General features: G+C 41.8%; 2 protein-coding genes across 2 annotated transcripts; one reads left to right on the top strand and one right to left on the bottom strand.

The window, feature by feature from the left end:
• Window positions 1–764: 764 nt before the first annotated feature.
• On the top strand, window positions 765–22178 carry LOC139730498 (uncharacterized; the record flags this gene model as incomplete). Its single annotated transcript, XM_071641338.1, has 6 exons — window positions 765–1021; window positions 5877–6211; window positions 10719–12637; window positions 13344–13493; window positions 16627–16740; window positions 22022–22178. Coding segments are annotated over exons 2-6 (2659 nt in total), but the record flags the coding sequence as incomplete, so codon positions are not given.
• Window positions 6678–9313, bottom strand: LOC139730506 (tigger transposable element-derived protein 4-like). The gene is made up of 2 exons (XM_071641345.1): window positions 7972–9313; window positions 6678–6709 (listed from the first exon to the last, which is right to left on the bottom strand). Exons 1-2 carry the CDS (start codon window positions 9311–9313, stop codon window positions 6678–6680), a joined length of 1374 nt encoding a protein of 457 aa, XP_071497446.1.
• Window positions 22179–22471: the final 293 nt, after the last annotated feature.

The raw sequence follows: 22471 nt of genomic DNA, 5'->3' as shown, positions 1-22471 counted from the left end.
ATTTACCTCGCAAAAAGTGACCATCTGCAGGGGCGGATCCAGGATTTACGTCTTTACACACACTCAAAAAAAAAAAGGGGGGCGCACGTCGCCCCCCTTATTTTTCTTCTTGTTGTTTTGAAAAAAGAAAATAAATACAATATAAATAAATAAATAAAATACTAGTAAGAGGGGGCGCGAGCCCGGTGCACGATCTTATGGATCTCCCACTGATCTAAATCCCCACCTCAACTAAAACTAGATCATTCATTTTAACCATGGAAGTCCTTTCATTGTACAGGTCCTAGAAGAGCTATGAATAGACAAGACATTGACATTGGTATCATTTTGAAGTGAGAGAAAAATATTTCTGAATTGATTAAAACCAACATGTTGACACTTGCAAAAATGACGTAGCGTGAAGTTGAGAAGTTAGACTTTTGCATAGTTATAGACATATTCTAAATTTGATTATTTATATTAAGAATTATTTAAATAAAATAAATGTATTAAAATATATTTTAGTCATTAAAAAATTATAAATTACATTGTTACAGTACATGAAACTGGAACAAAAGAAATCTTTGATTCTTATATTTGTGTAAACGATTTTTTATGAGTCTAATTCTAAACGTGACTGGCGAACCAAAATAAACTCACCTCGACCCGACTGCATGTACATTGTACGTACAATGTACAAGATAAAACCCCCGCGCATGCACTGCACTGACTTTACACAGGAGCTGGAGTGGAGTGTGTTCACGTTCGTCAATGCATAACATGGTCGCACTGCGAACATTACCACTGCACCAACTGCACATGAACGTCTAGATCTACGGATTGTGTCATTGCACCCTAAACATGGTGCTGGAAAAAACTGAAAATGTGACTGTTTTGCTTGAAGTGCTGCTCCACCAGCTCCATCACATCATCTGCCATGTCATTGGGTGATGATTTCTCGCAGTGTCGTTGTTGGACAAAAACGAGACTTAAGCTAAGTGCTAGATTCTAGTTACTGACTGGTGAACACGGTGAAGTGGTCGTAAGGGTGTAAGTATCGATACTCGAGACTCAAAAGAGTCAATACACCGTGTCTTGATGTAGATCCTGAAGACCAAAATATTCCTATGTGAATCTCTATGTAGGCTAGCCTGTGTAGGTTCTAGACCTATTGTATTGCAATTGTAACATGTTCGGTGATTGTTTTGAAAAGTGGACGGATTCTTGTCATGCCTCCTTTCACAGTTTCAGTTCCATATTATGTTTCCTATCCGTTGACAGATGGTTGGATCATTTCCTTGTGTGAAGTGTGAATATAATAATAATAGTAATACTGTGGAATGTTATCATGGTAGTTTACTTTAGGAGTGTACCGGTACCTCACCTGTAATGTTAAGTGTAACGTTAGCTAGTGTTAGCAAATTGTATGGTCTAGCTTCTTGTCAGCAAACAAACGAGTCATTTTCAGATGTCTGTAAGAATCGATTTTGTGTCACAAATTGTGATCAAAACTGTACAAAGTCAGTTCGGGAAACCTACTCACAAGGGGGGCCCCTCCTTATAAGTAACCCGTCCCCCTTATAAGTAACCCCGTCCCCCTTATAAGTAACCCCCGGGGCACCCCTTATAAGGAGTCTCCACGCTTTTTTGCAGTGCAACGCGAAAATGAAAGGACTGCGGCAATTCGCTTGATTATGTCCATAAAGCTTCACAAGTTTCCTAGTTACTCACGAAATTTGAGCAAAATCGGTTTGAGGCATCATATCTAAAATCATGGATTTAAATGCGATGTCAAACGACCCATGCGAATGCTGAAATGCGAGCGATTACTGGCGTGAGTGTCGCCAGGCGCGGCGGCGCGGCAATGCTTGAGTGCAGACGTGGCGACTGATTGCTACTCAGTCGCCACGTCTGCACTCAAGCATTGCCGCGCCACCGCGCCTGGCGACACTCACGCCAGTAATCGCTCGCATTTCAGCATTCGCATGGGTCGTTTGACATCGCATTTAAATCCATGATTTTAGATATGATGCCTCAAACCGATTTTGCTCAAATTTCGTGAGTAACTAGGAAACTTGTGAAGCTTTATGGACATAATCAAGCGAATTGCCGCAGTCCTTTCATTTTCGCGTTGCATTGCAAAAAAGCGTGGAGACTCCTTATAAGGGGTGCCCCGGGGGTTACTTATAAGGGGGACGGGGTTACTTATAAGGGGGACGGGTTACTTATAAGGAGGGGCCCCCCTTGTGAGTGGGTTTCCCGAACTGAAGTGCAAGTCAGAGTGTAATTTTTCTAAAATTGCTGTGCCTGCTGAGTGCTGTACTTGTGCGTGGATGTGTGTTCACTCAAAGTGATTGTAAGATTATTACACTGTAGGTTCTAGAGGGTCTAGTCTATACTATAGCCTACACCTTCAATGACCTTGTACTCATATCGGCGACCACCGTCATGCAATTTCTTTCACGCAATGACTTTCTCACATATTAAAGGGACTGTACAGTACTGGTTGAGGTAGGGATTCATGTTTTGAACATTCCTAAGTGAGATAATGAAAAGCTTCTTATGAAATATGAAAGAGCATGTATACATTTGAAGAAGGATTCAACGTTTATTTGATGAAAATTGGTTTTCAAATGGCTGAGATATCCAAAAAAGTGCTAATAATAAAAGGCGACATGCCCCAACTTTATTAGGATCTCTTTGTTTCACCTTGTTTTTGGATATCTCAGCCATTTCAAAACCGATTTTCATCGAATAAACTTTTGATACCCCTTACAATTGCATGCTCTTTGACGTCTCATAGAGTGGTTTCTGAATATCTCGCAAAATGTTAAAAGCTAAATCTACACCTCGACCAGAACTGTACACACCCTTTACTTCACTCAAAGGTAAAGCAAGTGGCCCAATGTTCGACATCATATTAAGCACCGGAAACAAAATAGCGAGCATGATCACAACGCTTGCGCTGCAACCATCGTTCGGCCCCCTGTGCTCATTGTTCGGCCCCATATGTCCGTGCATCGACATGCGTAATATGCGCGACGTACTGCGCTGTGCGCTCGCCCTGCCTATGTGAATGTAATAGCGCGCGTGCTACGCTAGGGCGAAACTGTATACATACTGTAGTACATTGCACTACGAGAGTGTGGTACTATCCATGTACTCGTACTCGCACCAACGCATTCACAACATGTTGTGATCGAACACTGGTGATACAGTATACAAATAATTTATGAGTTGTGAGTGCATAGACCAGTGGCGAATCTCGCGCCGAGTGCGGTATTACGTGCCCCAATGCGCGAACAGAATCATAAATTATTCGTTTTATACAACACCTTGTCCACAATCACAGTACTAAATTAGTGACCGCTAACTCAGGAAGGCCCAAAAATAAATGTAACAATTAGGCCGAGAATTGTAAACCACCCTGTGTACTGCTTTCAAACACTCGTCATGATTCCACCACACGGTCACAGGAATCACAAACTCTGCAGGGTCTATACCCATTCTACGGTAACGTTAGATCGAGTTAGGCCGGACTGTTAAGCCTACCTGAGATGTCGGTAGATCTAGTAGTAGGTCTAGACTTTCTCTATTTCCGAAAATGATTTTGTATAAAAACACAGAAAAATAATCAAATTACGGTTTCTCAACTTGAAATGAAGTCTTGATTTTGGGATCACTGTGGTCCACGTAGCAGATCAGAGTCAAAACTAAAAACACAGCAGTAGGTAGGCCGCAATACATGCAACTAGCTAGGTAAAGTAGCTGCGCGTACACGTTAACGTTGCAGTAGGTACTCCGCCGCGACTGGTCTGTTTACCGGCAGCGCATTGCAGCGCAGCCGGCCAGCACGTACAATGCAGTTTGCTGGCGCTTTTGCTGCTGTGAGCCACAGAACTCTGTGAGCGGCCATGCATTAGTAGCCCCCCGCGAAGCCGTGCTATAGTACCTTCGAGCCGTGCAATAGGCCCATGCCAGGGGCCTATTGTATGGCTGTCACTCTCAATGAGTTTGATAGGTATTTCCTATTGAATGTCATGTGACATGTTCTTGGCCAATCACAATTCGACATCATTCTGAGGTGTTGTATAAAAAATTCTGGCATGGGTGGCATGCAAAATATAAATATCGCGTAAACGCTCAAGTTATCTCAGAAACTGCTGCAATCATGGCTGCAAGTGTACTTGCTGTATAGATTCAATGCAGATAAACGGACTAGTAACTTCAAAACTTGGAATGAAACGAGTCTTTATGTGTTGCTATGCAACTTTACTTACCTGTTACTTGCCCGTTGAACTGCTTGTGCGAGTTTACCCGGGAGGGTTCGACAATGATTTCGGGGGTCCGGCGACGTGGCCCACTGTTGTGCTCTTCGGAACATGTGTGGAGATAGTTGCATAGTTTGAATTTCGCACTTGATATGCACCATTTTTTATTCATGAATTTCAGTGAATTTTTATTTGTAAGAGTGGTTGATTCATTGAACCCTGTCGAATCAAGGGCCACTTGCTTTAAAATTGTATCCATGTCAGTCCGGGAAACCCGCTCATGAGGACCGCTCCCGCCTATGAGGACTGCCCCCGCCTCATGAGAACCCCGGGGTTCCTCATACTGACCCTGGGGGCAAGTCCTCACGAGGACCCCTATTCACTTCTTTTTCATCTCACATCTGACGTATAGATTGTCGCAACTTTGCACGGTGACTTTTTGTTACACACACATGTCCACTATCCATGATGAAAAGAAGAAAAAATCCTGTCTGTTTTTTTCTTCAAAAATCGAGTTTTAATCAACCGATGCAGAGCGCCCATCAAAACACGGGCGCCAACGTGTTCGCACAATGCCAGACTGCTGCACCTAGCGGCCTGATCCCTCTAAATATTTTCGTTGCTTTTTTCTGCGGCTCGCACATCTCCGCGCGCGAATCAGCCTCGTGAAGCTGAAGTCTGACATCTTTTCACACAAATTGGCATTGTGGGATGGGCCGGGGGGGGGGGGGGGGGGGGGGGGGAAGGTGGCAATACGCTGGAACATTGGAAAATTAATACAAGTCAAGAGAAATTAGGGGGGTACAGCTACAGCTAAATATCCTGAGGAAACAGAAGGAAAAAGAATTGAAAATCCTCCGTAGTACATGTAATTATTGTTAACAAGGATTTGCCATTCAATAGATTTACATCTACATGCATGCTTTTCAATGGGAGAATGGGTGGTCGATTGAAATGATGAGATTGCAGCAGTGCACGGGAAAAAAAAACCAACTTGTGTTGTCGCTGAGATCTCCACGCATATGGTACTAGTCAACAGTCTGAGCCCGGGATATAAATCTGTGGTATTTTCTGCCCTGAGTGAAATGAAATTAAGGTGAGACTGAGGGATATTTTCTAAGACATGAGGTATTTAGTCAAAAAGTGGTCGATGAGACTCATACCACAGTAGACTCTAGTATGTACTACACCATGTACATCAAAATGCTATGATCTCTTTACGATGACGAATTCGATACAAATTTACTAGAGTGATTGGAAATAAGGCCATTAAGTATACATGCATCCTGTGATTTTAATGAAGTTTGGTTTAATGGAATTTAAGGTATCTACATGGATACAAAAGTACATTAGCACCTTGATGCCTGCAGTGTTTCATATTGATTATGCGTGATGAAAAAAAAAAGAGATATACAGCAGACCTGTGTGCATTGTGTGTGAGGAGTCTCGCAGACACACAGTGCATCCTCTGATCCCAATTTAACATTGAAGTGTGATGAGCAAGAGTATGTATTTATGTACTAAGATCTCTACTCTGTGCTAAATTCTTAATATACTGTAAGATTGTATCCTTGTGCATGTGCTTTCCTCAAATGAAAGTCATGAATGCTGTCTTATTTGCTTTAGCACAGGTAAAGGAATCATGGAGGTCATTCAGAATGCTGTGGCTCAGAACCTCATGGCGATGTTCCCGTCCCGCCCCCCAGAGCTGATCCTCCAGTGCGTCACGCACCCGCGGAACTGCTATGAACCGGTCACCGAGGATGGACTCCTCAACCGCTGCGTCGACGACCTGCTTTCAAGAGGCGACGACAAGGAGGATGATGACGGGGCGCAGAGTGTTGAGGAGGAGGTAATGGTGATCCCGGACTTCCAGGACATGGAGGACCTGCTGGGCAATCTTGGGAACGAGAGCGACAAAGGGACTTCTGGCGGAGTGTTGATTGATCTCACAAAAGGCAGTAAGTGACAGATTTCACGTAACTGTTGAAAGTTCCATTTGAAACATTAGGTGCAATATTGTACTTTTAAAATTTGTACATGTATGTTTGTTTAGTACAGTCAAACTCGGATACCTCGAAGTCGTCGGGACTGAAGAAAATGGTTCGAGGTACGCGAATTTCGAGGTACGCGTACGTTGAATTTTCTTCGGCTTATCCAATGTTTATCGATGTTAACACGGTATCTGTTATGGTGCCTACCGACTGTTTGCATGCTTGTCAATTGGAATTGAGTCGACTTGAAAGTGTATAAATGGAATGGAAATCGATGTTCATCTAATCAACACCATTTTCTGCTGGACAATTGACTCACCAATCACCATAAAAACAACAAGAAAATACAATGTACCGGTACGTAATCGAGGGCGAGAAATGCATGCTGAATGTACATGTACAGTATTTGTATCTGCGTGTGGATGTGGTGTGTCTACAGAATACCATGGAGGAACCTGTCGAAAACTAGATTTACCAAGCAGACAGATACACAAGAATCACAAGAATCACATTCTTAGCTTTGTAAACTTTTAATATTATGCACAAAGTTAACACATGCTTGATGGCTTAAAAGTGTAACACGAAGCTCACCAAAAAAGTGACAATTGTTGACATTTACGTCCAGTGAAAACGTGCACGTGGAGCTACAGGGAGCGACGGCAATGTCGCACTGCTATATGCAGCGCTAGCGGTCTACTGCGTGTCTACTACTAGCCAGCTACAAATATGTATGCTGTATTGACGAGATGAACACGTTGTTATATGGATGAGAAACTGGCGCAATAAACAAGTGTAGAGAACGGTAACGCACCTTGCACGTGGCGAACATCATTCAGTGTATGTGTATGTGTGTATGCGTGATTGGGAGAATAACAGTCGCGTAGAGGGTGACTCAAGGTAGACAGTACAACGCAAATTCAAACAAAACCAGATGTACTAATACAACATGTACAGTCGCAATCAGCAATAAGTGCAACACACGAAGGTTGGGCTACTTGGTTGCCAAAAACCAATAGTGATTAATATCGCAAGATCAGATTCGGTCTACGACTTCTGAGTACATTGCCACTGTAATCATAAACTTTAACAAAGAGTGATTGCTCGCATAAAAAAAAAGAGAAGCAATCTCATACGATAGTGCTTGAAAGGGGGTTAAGAAAAATACATTACCGAAAACTCAAATAAGATACAAGACATAACAGGGTAAAGTAATTGTTTACAGAACTTTAGTGTAGACGTCTGACCTCATAAAGTCTGTTAATACATTGTAGTTTAGTGGTCGTCATTAATTAGAATTAGTGCTCTGCCCATTCATAGACCGAGCAGGTGAACCGATGACAAAATATTTTTTATCATACAGTAAATGTACAGTATTTTCAGAAACAATCATTGATCACTCCAAAGGCCAGAACTGAAATCAATGAAACCCAAGATCGAGTTTTACGTTCAAACAACTTTAGGTTTATGTGTACTTACATTTTTAATACAGTGTAGTTCTGTTGCATGTTTCATGAGGTCACCACTTAAAATCATCATATTACATGTAAAGCCAAGCCTTACTTTAAGTACATGAGGCAGCAAGTTCTCCACGAGCAATTGCAGCTCAGCCGGTGTTTGCTCAAAGATGTCAAACTGCCTGATCACATTCAGAGCTTGACACACTTCACTGATCGAAGGTGGTTTGCGCACACAATCCTCCCAATGTTGGTTACTGGTTTCACCATTACCATTCTCGTCATCGCTCTTGCCGTCTTCTTTGACTCCTGTGATTTCAACAATCTGGTCATCCGTTAATAGCTCGACGCCCGTGTCTGTTGCATCCACGTCTATGTATTTCTCCATGGCCGGTAGCGGGAAGAGGTCGCCCAATCTCTCCCAGATGCCGCGAAATTCTTGTGCGTCTTCAACACCTCCCTCTTCACCGCGATCTCCATCTTCCTCTACTTGCTCACACGGAAGAACGAATCCAACATGCCTGTATACATTGGCTATTGTCTGTTGGGACACCTTGTTCCATGCCGTCTTCAAAGCGATGATAGCGTCAAGAAGGTCCCATTTGAAGGGAATTCCCTCATCTGCCGCTGCAAGTCGTCGGAATGCAAGGATGTGCCGATAGTGTTGTTTCAAATTTCTGATGACACCACCATCCATTGGCTGGGTCAAGCTGGTAGTATTTGGCGGCAGAAACACAAGTTCAATGTTGTCCAGCTTAATGTGAGGATGGGCCGGGCAGTTATCGATAACCATTGCAATTTTTCTCCCTTCCATCTTGCCGTCAAGTTTCCTCAACCATGCCTCAAACAATGCCCCCGTCATCCAGGCCTTTTTGTTGGACTCGTAGGCAACTGGCAATTTCTTCACGTTCTTAAATGCGCGCGGTCGCTTGCTCTTCCCGATGACGAAGAGGGGGAGTTTGTCGCTGCCATCCATGTTAGCGCACACTAGAACAGTGACACGTGTTTTCTGCTGTTTACCTCCATGGTAGGTAGTGCCCTGAAAACCGAGGGACTTCTCTGGTAACATTTGCCAAAATAAACCAGTTTCATCGGCATTGTAGATATCCTTCGGGTCATAACGCCTCAGAATATCTGTCAGCCTTCCATCCTTCCAGCCTTGGACAAGCTCTTCATCCACCCCAGCAGCTTCTCCAGCCTTTTTGATGTGGCCTATTCCGTGTCGTTTTTTGAAACGATCTATCCAGCCCTGTGAGGGAGCTGTCTCATGACCTAATTCTTTGGCAAAGTATTTGGCTTTTTCAAGCAGCATCTCCCCATCAAGCTGGAGATCGGGTAGAGATTCCCTTTGGCGAAACCACGTGATCAAAGCCGCATCAACATTGTCGAATGTCATCTGCCTCATTCTCTTGACGCCCTTCCGAGCATCACTAGGATTTTCAACTGCTTGCACAATTTTGTGGCGGTTTTTTATCATGTCCGATAGTGTGTTGGTCTTCACATTAAACTTTGCCGCAACATCTTTTTTCTTCCATGTTGGATTTTCATCCATGAATGTGAGGATTGAGTATTTTTCCTGATACGATTTTGCGTTCAATTTTCGCTTCGTTGCCATGCTCGAAAGTGATAAACGTGCTACTCTCTTCGACCAACAAAAGGAAAATGGCAGAGAAGTCTATTGCCAAGAGAATTTGTACCCAGTTTCTTTCACATTTTGGAAATTGAAGTTACGCAATTCATATTCTCGCCATTCGCTCCGGCAGTCTGTCTAACTTCATGAAAGGATAAAGTTAGAGAAGCGCTTCGCAGGAAATTCATGTTTGGACGGTGGACCGTGATTAATGCCAAAGATAAAAACTGTCAACACCTAACAGGTGCACCACGGCGGTTAAGAAATCTACGCGCGCGGTATGACCATCACGACCGCAAAATCAGAACACAGTGATTAAAGAAAAGGAGATGCTGGGGCAGAGCGTAGTGCTACCGTAAGCACTCCAATGGCATGGGTGCTATGTGCATACCATGTATGTGTGTAGGTAGGTGTGGGGGACTTGGTTTTTTGGTGTTTTTTTTGCCAGCCATGTATTGTTTTGAGGGCATGATCTGTCTCGGAATATTTACAATCGAGTGTAAAAAGATTTGTGACATGTCTTCGCTGTCCACGCGTGCTTAATCGGGGGGAAAATGTTGCGTGCGTGATGTTCGAATTTCACTTCGAGCAACATGCTGGGAAAAACAATAAGTTGATAAAGATCGGGACATGAGATTTCCCTTCGAGGTAACCGAATTTCGAGTTAGTTTTTTTCGAGCTACGCAAATTTTAACACACGGAAACTCCATAGGAGCAATCGGGACTTTCATTTTGCCTCCGAGGTAAGCGATATTCGGCTTATCCGACGTCGAGGTATCCGAGTTTGACTGTATATCTCTATTGAGCCTCGTACTTCTATATCTAATGTATAAGATGTCCTCGCATTTGAAAACAAGATATCCTTTTCTTCACTTATCCAGAGTCTTGTTTTATGCACTTATCAAAAAAGAGTAATGCCACTAGTTTTGGTTACCAAAGGTTGGTGCTTCTTGTCATTGACATGTTTTTGGACCGGAAAAATGAAGTGCATTCAGAGTATGAGTAGTAACAGAAGTCTTGCATCTGTCAAAGACCTTTACCATGTGATGACTATACTAGTCCCCACTGTTTCTTATGCAGCATTTGCACCTGTCTCAGTCTGAAGGAGAGTCTGGGACATGATTGTGTTCTTTTACACCTTAAGGTCTGCATTAATTCCTCAAACCACCCCCATCCTCCCAAAATGTAGAGAGAAGTTGATGCATGTGTACAATGTACCTGGTATGTGTGGTTTACAGGTCATTATGGGTTGTCAGTGTATGCTCCATTTGAACCAGTGCTCAGGAAATGTTGTTGACAAACAAACAAACAAACAAACAAAATCTACCCACCTAACTTAATAGTAATTCGAATGTTTTGTAACTCTTCTACTTCGTACTTCGTACAACAGATGGGTCAGATGCGAACTCTCCCAAGGCACGGATAGAAGATGACAAGACCTTTCAAACCGAAGATGTCCAACAGGGCAACAAGGGCGATGTGGTGTGGATCGATTCTCCTTACCGCTCAGTACCAAAGAGTAGTTCTTCCGCAAATCCACCCCATGAACTTGACGCGGTGAAAGTGAAGAACAGCCTCAACTCGCGGCACTGGTCGACACCCACAACGCAGAGTCAGTTGATTGGAAGCAGCATGGTCTCATCAAGTACAACCTCCAAGTTTGATACTGCATCAACTTCAGAGGCAACGCCTGGGAGACTCACAGCGAGTGGAACCCCTGCCAGCTACCCATCAGGACAGAAGTCACAGGTTTCAACTCCGTACACCCTGTCCCAGTCTCTTGTCATGGATCCTGTGGTTACGAAATCTGCTACTTCAACCAGCACGACAAATGCAGGCGAGAATGGCGAAGGTCGCCGTTTGTTTCAGACCTCTAATCCTGACGGCAGTGTGGTCTCTACACCAACTCTATCTCAATCGGGAAATGCGAAGACTGCAAAAAGTTTGTCATCAAGAGATAATGGGTACAACTACTTAGGTAATGGGAAGAGTTTGTTGGGCTTCAGCAGCATTTCGAGACCTATGCAAAGTGGAACTACTAGCTCACTCCTTCCCTCACCAGTGGCTATGAGAAATGCATGTAATAGAGCTCAGAATAACAGTGCTACTAGGGGAAGACAAATACCGGCAACACTCAGCAGAGCACCTAGTGATGGAGAAAGGGACACAGCCATGCCAACAGTTGTTAAATCAGAAGCCACCGTAAGCACTGCCTCAACTTTGTCGCACACACCTTCGTCCTCCCTTGTGAATTCCTTCTTGAATCAGCGAACTGCTCCAACAACAGGGGTCACCCCTTCACTAAGTGGTTCTTCAGTAGCTAATTTGACATTGTCCACTTCTTCCTCCGCCACGCAGCAAAAGGGACACAGTGTAGCCAAGACAACTGTCGCGAGGAGCTCGTTGCAGAATGGTGCAGACTTGACACTTCCTTTCCACCCCAGTGGACCTACACTGGGTAGGACCCCAAGCACACCCGGGGGCAGTGGACCAACACTGGGTAGGACCCCAAGCACACCTGGGGGCATTGTTCAAACAGCTGCCATTGAAAGAACATTAGGGAGAGCCCCTGCCTTGAAGCCAGCAGTCTTTACGCTAGCAAACTCAAACCAGAATCTGTTTTCTAACACAAGGGTAGGACTGCAGCAACAGAGGGAGCTCCCTGCGCATGCAACTGCCAACAGCAATCCAGCTCCTAGGACAGCAACTGCTCCTTCCAGGCCTGGTGCGATCAACGCTGCACGCAACACAGGTATCTTACTGCAGAATTCGTCGTCCTTGGCGGGGTCCTTCCAGAATCCTAGAGCTGTCCAAGTCACTAGGGCACCTACATCCGTTGCGGGTTTTCAGGTGACACCAGCCGCACCGACCGCACCGACCGTTGGACAGAGGCTGCGAGACCTTCATGGTGTCAATCAAAAGCCAGCTGCCCATTCTGCCTTGCGCCCCCAAGTCCCTGCCCACCAGAGACCGGCCATTCCGCCCGTGACCCAGGGGCCCGGTAATGCTAGAGGTGCACCTCCCCTGGCACCGCTGGTCTATCCCCCTGTGCCTGCCAGACCTGCACCCTTTGTGCCAAATGTCTTGCCTAGGCCTCCTCCTTTTATGCCTCCTCAACCTTGGAACCTTAATGGGCCAGGGCTTTTGGGACCACCCCTTCCGAGGGGACCCAATCCAGGACCCGCTGTAGCTGTAGCCCAGGGACCAGGGGCATATCCATATTTTGATAATGCACCGGAGGGGAACCTGACTGAACCCCTGGCAGATGAGGAGGAAATGACTATCATGTCCTTACAACTCGCTGAAGTGGTATGTTTTTATATATGCCGAAATACTGTGAAAGTGGAAATTGTATGTGTTCTGTTGGGTACAGGACTTCAAACCATTCATGCCACAGCGGCTGTGGGTTTTTAAGTAGGAAGCACATACTACAGTAAAAGGTGACTGGCATTATGACAGCAAATTCGCTCTTCCCACAAGACTAGCAAAAGTGAAGAAAACTGCAAATAACATGGCAGATATACCCCTACAAAATACCTACTCTGAAATCAAAGATAGATGATATTACATATAATAAAAGCAAAGATTTAGTGCCGCTTTTGGACTAGCTTCATGTTGCACGAAATTCACAAAAATTTCCACCCTGCAAAAGTGTGTACTATTTTCAGATATGTGTGTACGTGTGCATAATTATGTGTTGATGTAGTGTTTTTTAGGTTCTGCTCTTGTATCAAGAGGTAGGGATTTTTTTTTTTGGTATAAATTTTTCATCTTGGTAGTATGTTTTATTTGTGATGATTATTGGTGAGTTTATATCTTGTCTGATGTAATACAAAATTGCACAGATCACTCGCGGTGTATGCGATTTCTGGAAATTCAATCAATTTGTATCAGTCTAAACAATAACATTCAAGCAATACATATTGTACTTTACAGCATGTAGAAGAGCAAAGTTCCATTTGAATGAGATGGCTTAATTTGCATGTTTGCTTGTTTTTTATTCTAATATCTGCAGTTAAAGTTGTTTCCCAATGCCCAGGAGGGCTTTGTGAGAAACAAACTGAAGGAATTTAAGCACACCAATGATCCTGTCAACTATGCCTGCAATTATCTGCTTGAAAACCCGGACTTCCCGAAAAAGAGTCACACTAAGCCTGCAGACAAGGTAGTACCTATTCATTTGTTTGGGAACTTGCTTTTATGTTCTTCATTATTGTTTTTGCATTAACATAGTTGCTGCAGTCATTCTTGCATAGCTCAATTCATGTGTTTGCTGATTTTCAGAAAGCCACGAGACATGAAAACTCGTCACATTGAGGACGAGTTAGGTGATACGCTTGTGGTCATCAGATGACAGTCATCTGTGATCGACAAAGAAAAGAATGTGATATAGGCACCTTGAAGTTATATTGAGCGTGCATGCGAAACCGTTTCTGTAACCACTCGGCCACGGGTCATCCACGGAAATGGTAAGACAAAAAAAAAAAAAACAATGTATAGATATAACAGGGGGAAAGTCAATGCCCACTCAACTAACGTGGCCGTGTGAACATCTATTGCATTGCTAGACGGAAAAGCGGCCTTGTAACGACTGAGGTCGCTATGCCATTTCTGGCAACTTGGGAAAAATACGTCCCGCAGACATAAAACCTATAATCGGCTGGTTTTGATACCTTGCCTTTAATCACAATTTTCAGTGTAATGACGTCATCAAATTACAAAACAATGACATCGTCTTGAAAGACAATTGTTCAAAGTACAACACCTCAGTCGTCGTCATTACATACTATGATCGGTTTGACAAAGTCAACCTGCAAAATGTTGCTGCAGTCGAAGCAATGTGGTCTCCAACACACAAAAAAGAGGGATATGGCGTGTGTGTGTGTCTGTGTGTGTGTATAGGTGCGTTTATATACGAACGTGATTTCTACATGGACGAATATATAATACAAATTGAAGAAAAAAAAGTAAAATAAAAAAAAATTGTTTCGTGATCTTGTGGGGTTCGAACCCGCAACCTCACGTCTCTGAGACGGCGCCTTTAACCACTCGGCCATACGTCTCGACGAGAAAATATGGGGAACGTAAACTTATGTATATGAAAGATACATGAGGAATCGTTTTGTCCACATTCCATTTTCATTTTCAGTTTTAAACTGCAAAATTGTCAATCTGATGAGGAGATTTCAAAGAATAAAATGCATGATTACTGCAGCTTATTGTCTCAGCTACAACATACTAAAGTTTCAGAGGAAATGAAGCAAAATCAGCTGAGATAAAGGTGCTTAAACGTTGTTAAGTCAATGCATGCTTTTAAAAAAAATCACCTCCCATAGACATAACACGTAAACTTGTCCGATTTTGCATCTTTACTTTTAATCACAATTTAAAGTATGATGACGTCATCAAATTTCAAAACCATGACATGGACTTGAAAGGCAAATGTTTAAAGGACAACATATGTGAATTTGGGATAATATTGAGCTTAAACAACAGAGATACGAGCAAATGAATGTCAGAAACAGTACCTCAAAAAAATCAATTCCACTTTTTTTATTCAAAATGACGATATGATCACTTCATCGCGTTTTCCTGGCAATATTGATACTAGGAATGTTATTTACAATTCATATGCTTTTGTAATATGCAATAGAAATATCGGGTCAACGGACGATTTAAAGAGCTATGGCGAAATAAACAAAGACATGTTTTTTCACTATATTTGCAGAAAGACGCGCGCGCGGAATTTCAACTTTGACGCCAGTGCATTCCTTTGTTATAGGTCAACATCGATCGGAAATCAGTGGATATTGTTACTCAAAGTATCAGGAATCCAAATCAGTCAAAAAAATTGCATTTTCATGTTGGTTACGCCCTCTGCGCGTGAAATTGCGCGGACGGACGCGCACGCGAGAAAATGTTTGAAACGCTTAAAATTGTCTGAAACTTCGAGATTTCCCATTGGGAAGTCGTTTTGAGCCTTTTAAAATTTTGACGCGCGCGTAGGCGCGCGTAATGAAGACCTGGGTAACTAGCGTTAAAAAGTAAGATAGAGCGTGACCTGAACTTTATGTCCACCGAAAATGATGCAGAAATGACATCTAGTTATGAAGTTATGATCGATCATGTGACAAGGTCCGAAAATCACAAAATGGCGCCTAGATGACGTCATAGATATGTTACTGTCATGAAAACCTTATTGTGGCTAGATATTGTTATGAGACATGTTGACTGAAAATTTCATGTCATTCCGTAATGTCATTGTTGAGATATTGACGACACAAAATTGTCCAGAAAGAAAGAAGAATAAAAAAAAATAAAGAGAGATTTTGACAATCACAATAGGTGATACGCTGATAGCGTATCACCTAAATATATACAGAAAAATGCATCAAAATTAGTAGGCATTTGGTATCACAACCATGGATTTGTCATTCAAATCAAATTTGTTCAAGTCCTCTTTAGAATTGCCATGGGTTGCTGTTCAGAGATGGCTTTCCATGGCAAGCCCTCTGAATAAATGCCCAAGTTTATACTGAGAAAGGGCACTATGATTGTATGTGCTTGATGACAGATTTACTTAAATGCAACTCTTATTCAACCTCATGTGGCAATATAGATAAATGCTTCTACCTGTTTGAAAGGTCTTGTGTTGTTCTGTTGACAATATGTGTGGGTTTTTTTTTTTGGAAAGGCTGTTCATGTGGTCATGTTTACATATGTTGAAAATGAGAGGTTGGGATATGTTGTCTCATTTTGCAGTCAATGCAGTGCTCCCACAAGCGAGAGTGTTCATTACTTTTCCAAATACAATAGATGCATTGTATATGTGGTGTATTTCATGAACAATACTGATGTACATTGTGTTAGACAGTTTGGACAGCTGGTGGTTAAGTAGGCTGTCTGGAGTGGAGGGAACTGCTGCAAGGCGTAGTTTTGTAATGCAGTCCCCTCAGAAAAACAGAAACAGAAACAAAACAAATTTCTTGTTGCAGTAATGCCAATCGCACCTCCTTAGAAGCCATACCAAGATGCAAATCATATTGTGTGTCAATGGAGGTGCAGAAGTGTCAAGATTGTGCATTTTACCCTTGGTAAAATGTACAATAAAAGTGGCAATGACTGCAAGTAAAAAGACATTGGCCCCTTTTTACAGCATGTGGAACCTGACAGGAGGTTGCATCTTATAGTGCAACCTCTCTGATTACACCTGAGAATGTAAGAATGTGATTTGCAAGGTTTCATTGCTGGCACAAAAGGTCTAATGATGGCTGCTTTCTTTGAAATGTCTTGAACAGCAGGAAGAGAAGGAGGTGGACTACCTGAAGGTCTGGAAGACCCGGGGACGCATTGAGAATTTCCACGTCTACTCCTCACAGGGTCTGAATCTTCTCTCCAATGACTTCACTAAGGTAGGGAACTGCTGAATTTCAGCCAAAGATTAGAATGATGATGATGATGGTGATGGTGGTGATGATAATGATAATGATTTAGGTTTTGGTTTTAGTTTTGAAAAAAAATTATAATGATCTGTATTCATGTATGTTTTTCAAATTCAGGCGACTGCCGTTATGTCGAAGTCCTAAGGACCAGCACTCTTCTTTTGTTACATTGTCATTTGTTATAGCTGAAAAATGAAGCATACAAATATATTTCATGGACAATGATTTGGTAATCTGAATTTTTCAGTCTTGTTGTATATTAAGCTAGAATTTCGCTCTAACTGTGTTTGTAATAAATGAGAGTGTGCTGTATTCTTCTATCGAATGCAATTTGCACCACAGGGCTGGCATCATTTATGGTTTAGCTGGCCCTTGATACGAAGTACTAGTACCTATCAATTCACAAGTTTCAGTTTCATTGTGAAATGCTCCTGCAACCACTTGACTTAATTACCACTTTCAGAAAGCAGAGGGACTGATATTACCCCAAACATATTTGTCAGTGAGAAGTCAAAAGGAATGTGTACTGTTCATTAAAATGAAATTTTATGAAATTCTCTTCATATGTTTTCCACTGTAAAAGTGGTTTCTTTCACGTACAGATACTTTTGCAGTTTCCATCGGTGCCAATTTTTTCACGTGTGTTTAGATTCGTGGTCGGCAAAATCTGTGAATTTACAGTCGGCAAAAACTGTTTTATTCTGCACATAAAAACCAAAACTATAATCCAGTCATTTTTTTAATTTCTTAAATAGAAATTAAAATTAAATGCAGGCTTACCTGAAACCCCATCTCTCCAGTACTTTAGCGTGGGGCACCTGCACAGGCGTTAACCTACATTGCGCGGCATCACTGTGTGTGTGTTGACCATCAATACACTCAATGCGCGGAATCTTTGTGTGTGCATGTGCGCAATAGCGTTGTAACAAGTGGCGAGTTCAAAACATTTCCTTGCGTGGTTAATTTCGCTCGACTTTTCAAAACATTTTTGTGTGATGTTAAATTCGCGGTTCAACCTCAAAGCACGAAAAAGCGTGAAAATAAAACCACCGCGAAAGAAACCACTTTTACAGTTTATCTTTTTAGCTCACCTGAGCTGAAGGCTCAAGTGAGCTATTGCGATCGCTCTTCGTCCGGCGTCCGGCGTGCGTCGTGCGTCGTGCGTCGTCCGTCGTGCGTCGTGCATAAGGGCATTTCCACGGTAATTCACGTTACATTTTGAACTCAAAATTAGGTTGTTGAGATCAATATCCTTAAAACCTAATTAGTGATATGAGTTACTATATGTGAATGAGTATCATGCACCTCCATCCTACCTCACAGCAACATTACATCCACAGACTCTTATGAGAACTATGAGAAAAAACACTACAAATGTCGGTAACTCACGTTACATAATTTGGACATGCAAAAATTTGGCATGTCTTATATTCAAAAGTTTCCTCAAACAAGAAACAGAGAGACTTTAAAGTCTATTGTGTCAAAGTCATGGACTAACAACATACATCACCGAGTATGGTAAAAATTCAAATTGTCTTACATTCTCCAGGTATCGTCATGTGAAGCGGTAACTCACGTTACGGTAACTCACGTTACAGTTTGTCCACATGATCACAAGACGATTTTTTGTCTTAATAATCCAAAGAAAACTTACCAAGACAACTTTTTCTCACAAACAAACTCCATGAATAAAGAATCTAAATTGATTTGAACATTGATCTGACAGTAATTAATCCCATTTTATCCATGAGATTACCAAAAGGCAGGAAACTTTACATTTAGAATACAAACTTGAAGATAAATTTCGTTTTTAATTGAGTCGTTTTCCAAGCTTTCAATTGTACTGAGACAAAAATTGTATTCAACAAAATGATAAGAAACAGAGTCTATTTCATTAAATTACACTCTTTTCCAGTTAATAAATGCATCAGAAATTGAGGATTTAATTGAGAATTTGATTTGATTGGTTTTTAATTTACTAGATTTAAATGGATTTCAGGCTATCTAGATAAAACAAGTCATCCATAAACTATTCCATTTCATACACTGAGTCACGAGACTAGAGACCTACATGTAGTCTGTGGAGAGTTTAAAGGTTCAGAAATGAAATATTTCAATAAACCTTTTAACTTTTAAACAATGCAATTTATATTCCAATTATTTGATAATTGTTTGAATTACTCAATAATCAATTGTTTGTATGTTTGATTTGTTTACAAATTCTTATACGAAACTGGTACAGAAATTAGACTTGAATTACAGAAACTGCAGATAAATTTTAGTTATCTGCTACCAGTATTGATCAGTTTAATAAAACATGTTCATAAATGTTTTAGCCTTAAAAAACAATGGCTTTGGTCTATGAAATGTCAAGTAACCATTATTTAAATTGTACATACATGTAAAAAGTATATACCAGTATTTTCTAGAGTAATCAAGCAGACTGAAGCAGTAAATCCCAATGAAAAACATGAATAGTAAATATTTTGTGATCAGGAGGCTAACTATTGATATCACAAAATGTTGATAGTTTGCTTTAAGGTACATGACTGTCCAGCTCTTAAAGAAAATGTCTGATAATGAGGTTCACATTCAAAAAGTTTTTGGTAATAGATCAGCATGTAAAGTAAATTATAGTAAACATGGAAAAGTTTCATTATAGGATATTGCAACAATATACAGGTGTAGCTAAAACCTCAGAGTAGAATACACATAAGCGTGTCAAATTCACAATGTTAAGTTCTCAAAAATCTCAGAAAAAACAGCAGGAAGCAAGCTCCAATCTTAAAATTCTGTTCATACATGTAAATGTTTCAGTCTCATAAACAATGGCTTTGGTCTATGATACAGGTAGGTATAAATTATGAAATGTCAAATAGTAATCACTTGAATTACAAAAACAAGAACTTTTCAAGAGTAATCATGCAGTGATTATCCCAATCAGGAGGCTATTAATAGTTATCACAAAATTTTGATAATTTGCTGGAACAAGGTCCATGCAGCTTTAGAAGAAATGTCTTTTAACAACTTTCGTAACAGATCAGTATACATGCACTGTAATATTAAATAGTAAATATGGAACAGTTTCTTTCAGAAGTTAACATGTGATGAACATGTACATACAGTGTACATTGTACATGCAGACCAGTTGGTTTGGTGATAGAGAGAGACCAAGAGAATAACAATCTACTGGAAATAGAATCTTAATACAAGAGTTCAGTAATCATGTACTCATTGGTTACTTACAATCACAACCTTCATATCATTTCTTGGTATTAAAGAAAAATCATGTCGGTAACTCACGTTACATTGTGGTAACTCACGTTACATGGTAACTCACGTTACAATTTTAAGACCTCTGTTATGAGAATTTGAAGCAAAGACTATAAGTCCCATCATATTTCTTGGATGTGTGCTGCATAGTTATTTGATAATCCAAAATACCATGTCTCAGTTGGGCATAGTAAAATTGCTAGGTTAAAAAGTTCATGTTTCGGTAACTCACGTTACAGCAGCTTCTTGAGCTGTGTAAGAGCACGCTGGTGTCCGAAGTACATATCTTATATCGAGGTCTCCACTTTATTTTCTGCTAGATTAATATATTTTTTATTTGTAAAACCAAACAAAGTTTGATTTGAGCCTCAAATATAAAAAATAATCACAAAGAGCAACAAAAATGCATTTTTAGGGATTTCTAGGTCAAAAAATGCTTTCTGGCTTCAAAAGGTATAAAAATGCACAAAAGGGAACTTTTCTTAAAGGTAAAGTTGGTTTCACACACTTCAAACTATGGCTAACAAAGTAAGATTATCAGTTGTCCTGAAATATGCGGGTAAAATTTTGGTGGTCATGTCGCACAACTCACGGAAATGCCCATAAACTTTTTATATTTTCATCTCCTTCTTGAGAACCCCAAGACCGATTTTCGCCAAACTTGGCAGGTAGCACCCCTAGGGGGATAGGATCTCAATTTGTTCAAATGGGCACCATGGCCCACCTGGGGGGGGGGGGGGCCACAGGGGGGCCCAAACACCCTAAAATTAAGGAATCTTTAAAAATCTTCTTCTCTAGAAACAGAAGTGATAGGGCTTAGTTGATACTATGAGTAAGTACATTGATGACTGTAGTTTCAAGTTTGTTCATGGGGGAATCAGGGGTGCCCCCCTTGGGACCCAGGGGAGGGGGGTGGGGAGGTGTCCTAATGGGGTCTAAATTGTACATTTTCATCTTCACTTTGAGATCGCCATGTCTGATTTTCACCAAACTTGGTAGGTAGCATCCCAAGGGGTATATGATCTCAATTTGTTCAAATGGACACCATGGCCCACCTCTGGGGCCCTCAGGGGGCCCCAAACCCCCTAAAATTAAGGAATCTTTGAAAATCTTCACTAGAACCAGAAGTGATAGGGCTTAGATAATACTATGAGTTGGTACATTGATGACTGTAGTTTCAAATTCGTCCATGGGGTTGGCGGAATCAGGGGTGGTGCCCCCCCCCCCCCCCCCCCACCTTGGAACCCAGGAGAGGGGATGGAGAGAAGTCCTACAGTTGTAATGGAGCCTGAATTGTACATGTTCATCTTCTTCTTGAAAACCTCATAATGAATTTTGACCAAACTTAGCAGGTAGCATCCCTAGGGGTATAGAATCTCAATTCCTTCAAATGGGCACCATGTCCCTCTTTGGGGGCCCCTAGGGGGCCCAACCCCCCCCCCCCCCACATTAAGGAATATTTAAAATCTTCTACTCTCGAACCAGAAATGATAAAGCAAAGTTGATACCATGAGTAAGTTCAAAGTTTGTTCATTGCAGATCCAGGGCTGCCTGCCCCTCCCCCCCAACCCTGGAGTTGAAGGGGGGGGGGGGGGGGTCCATGTGCAGACGCAAGTTTCCAATGTTCTCAGATAAGAGTGTGCAAGAGTGCATGGAAGGGGTGAAATTGCGATACTCGGGTGAGCGCGTGACCCTTGGGTCTCTTGTTCCATATGTGACATCTCAATGTAATGACACTGTAACTTCGAATATTCAGAACTTTCTGAAAAATTATCTGATTTCCCTCAAGCTTTCAGTTTCACTTATGTGTGCTACTTATATTGCCTCATTCACTCAATCCACATATGTATTTGTCTTTCATTCCCCTTTAACGAGGGCAAAATGACAATTTCTGGGAAAAATTATGCCAGGACTCTGGTAGGATAACAAACAGCACAACAAAACGTTGGGGACGCCCTTCTCAATCTTTTCATTCCAGATCAGTAAGACCAGTCTGCGGCTGGTGATGCAATCTCTCTTTAACTTCTGCTATGCTAAGACGCGGAAGGCCCTGGACGACGCCATAAAAGCCGACCCCAATGCCCAGGCCATGATGCAGGATAACAGTAGGGGGACGTTCTTCCACGTCAGTGGAGGTAGGTCCCGGGCTCATTGTTTTGGGGGGAATAGATTTCGTAAAACACATGGTGATTAACATGTGTGTTGTGTGTGTGTGTGTGTGTGAATGTACTTTGTTTGTTAGTTTGTTTCATTTTCCATCTGAGAAGATGACTGAATAGCCCATATTCAGCTGCAGTAACTGGTCTTCCATGGGGTCCAGATGGATGTAAGGTGGGATCACTTCACCGGGTTGAACATCCTGCTCTTTGCGATGAACATAAATGAAGTGAGATCTTTTACGTGCAGGAGTTGTGACTCTCTCACACAC

The sequence above is a fragment of the Diadema antillarum genome, unplaced genomic scaffold (genome assembly GCF_040938485.1).
Source record: "Diadema antillarum isolate AM-2024a unplaced genomic scaffold, OU_Dant_1.0 seq00000318_RagTag, whole genome shotgun sequence".
NCBI classification, from domain to species: Eukaryota; Metazoa; Echinodermata; class Echinoidea; order Diadematoida; family Diadematidae; genus Diadema; species Diadema antillarum.
This window is presented reverse-complemented; position numbering and strand designations above follow the sequence as displayed.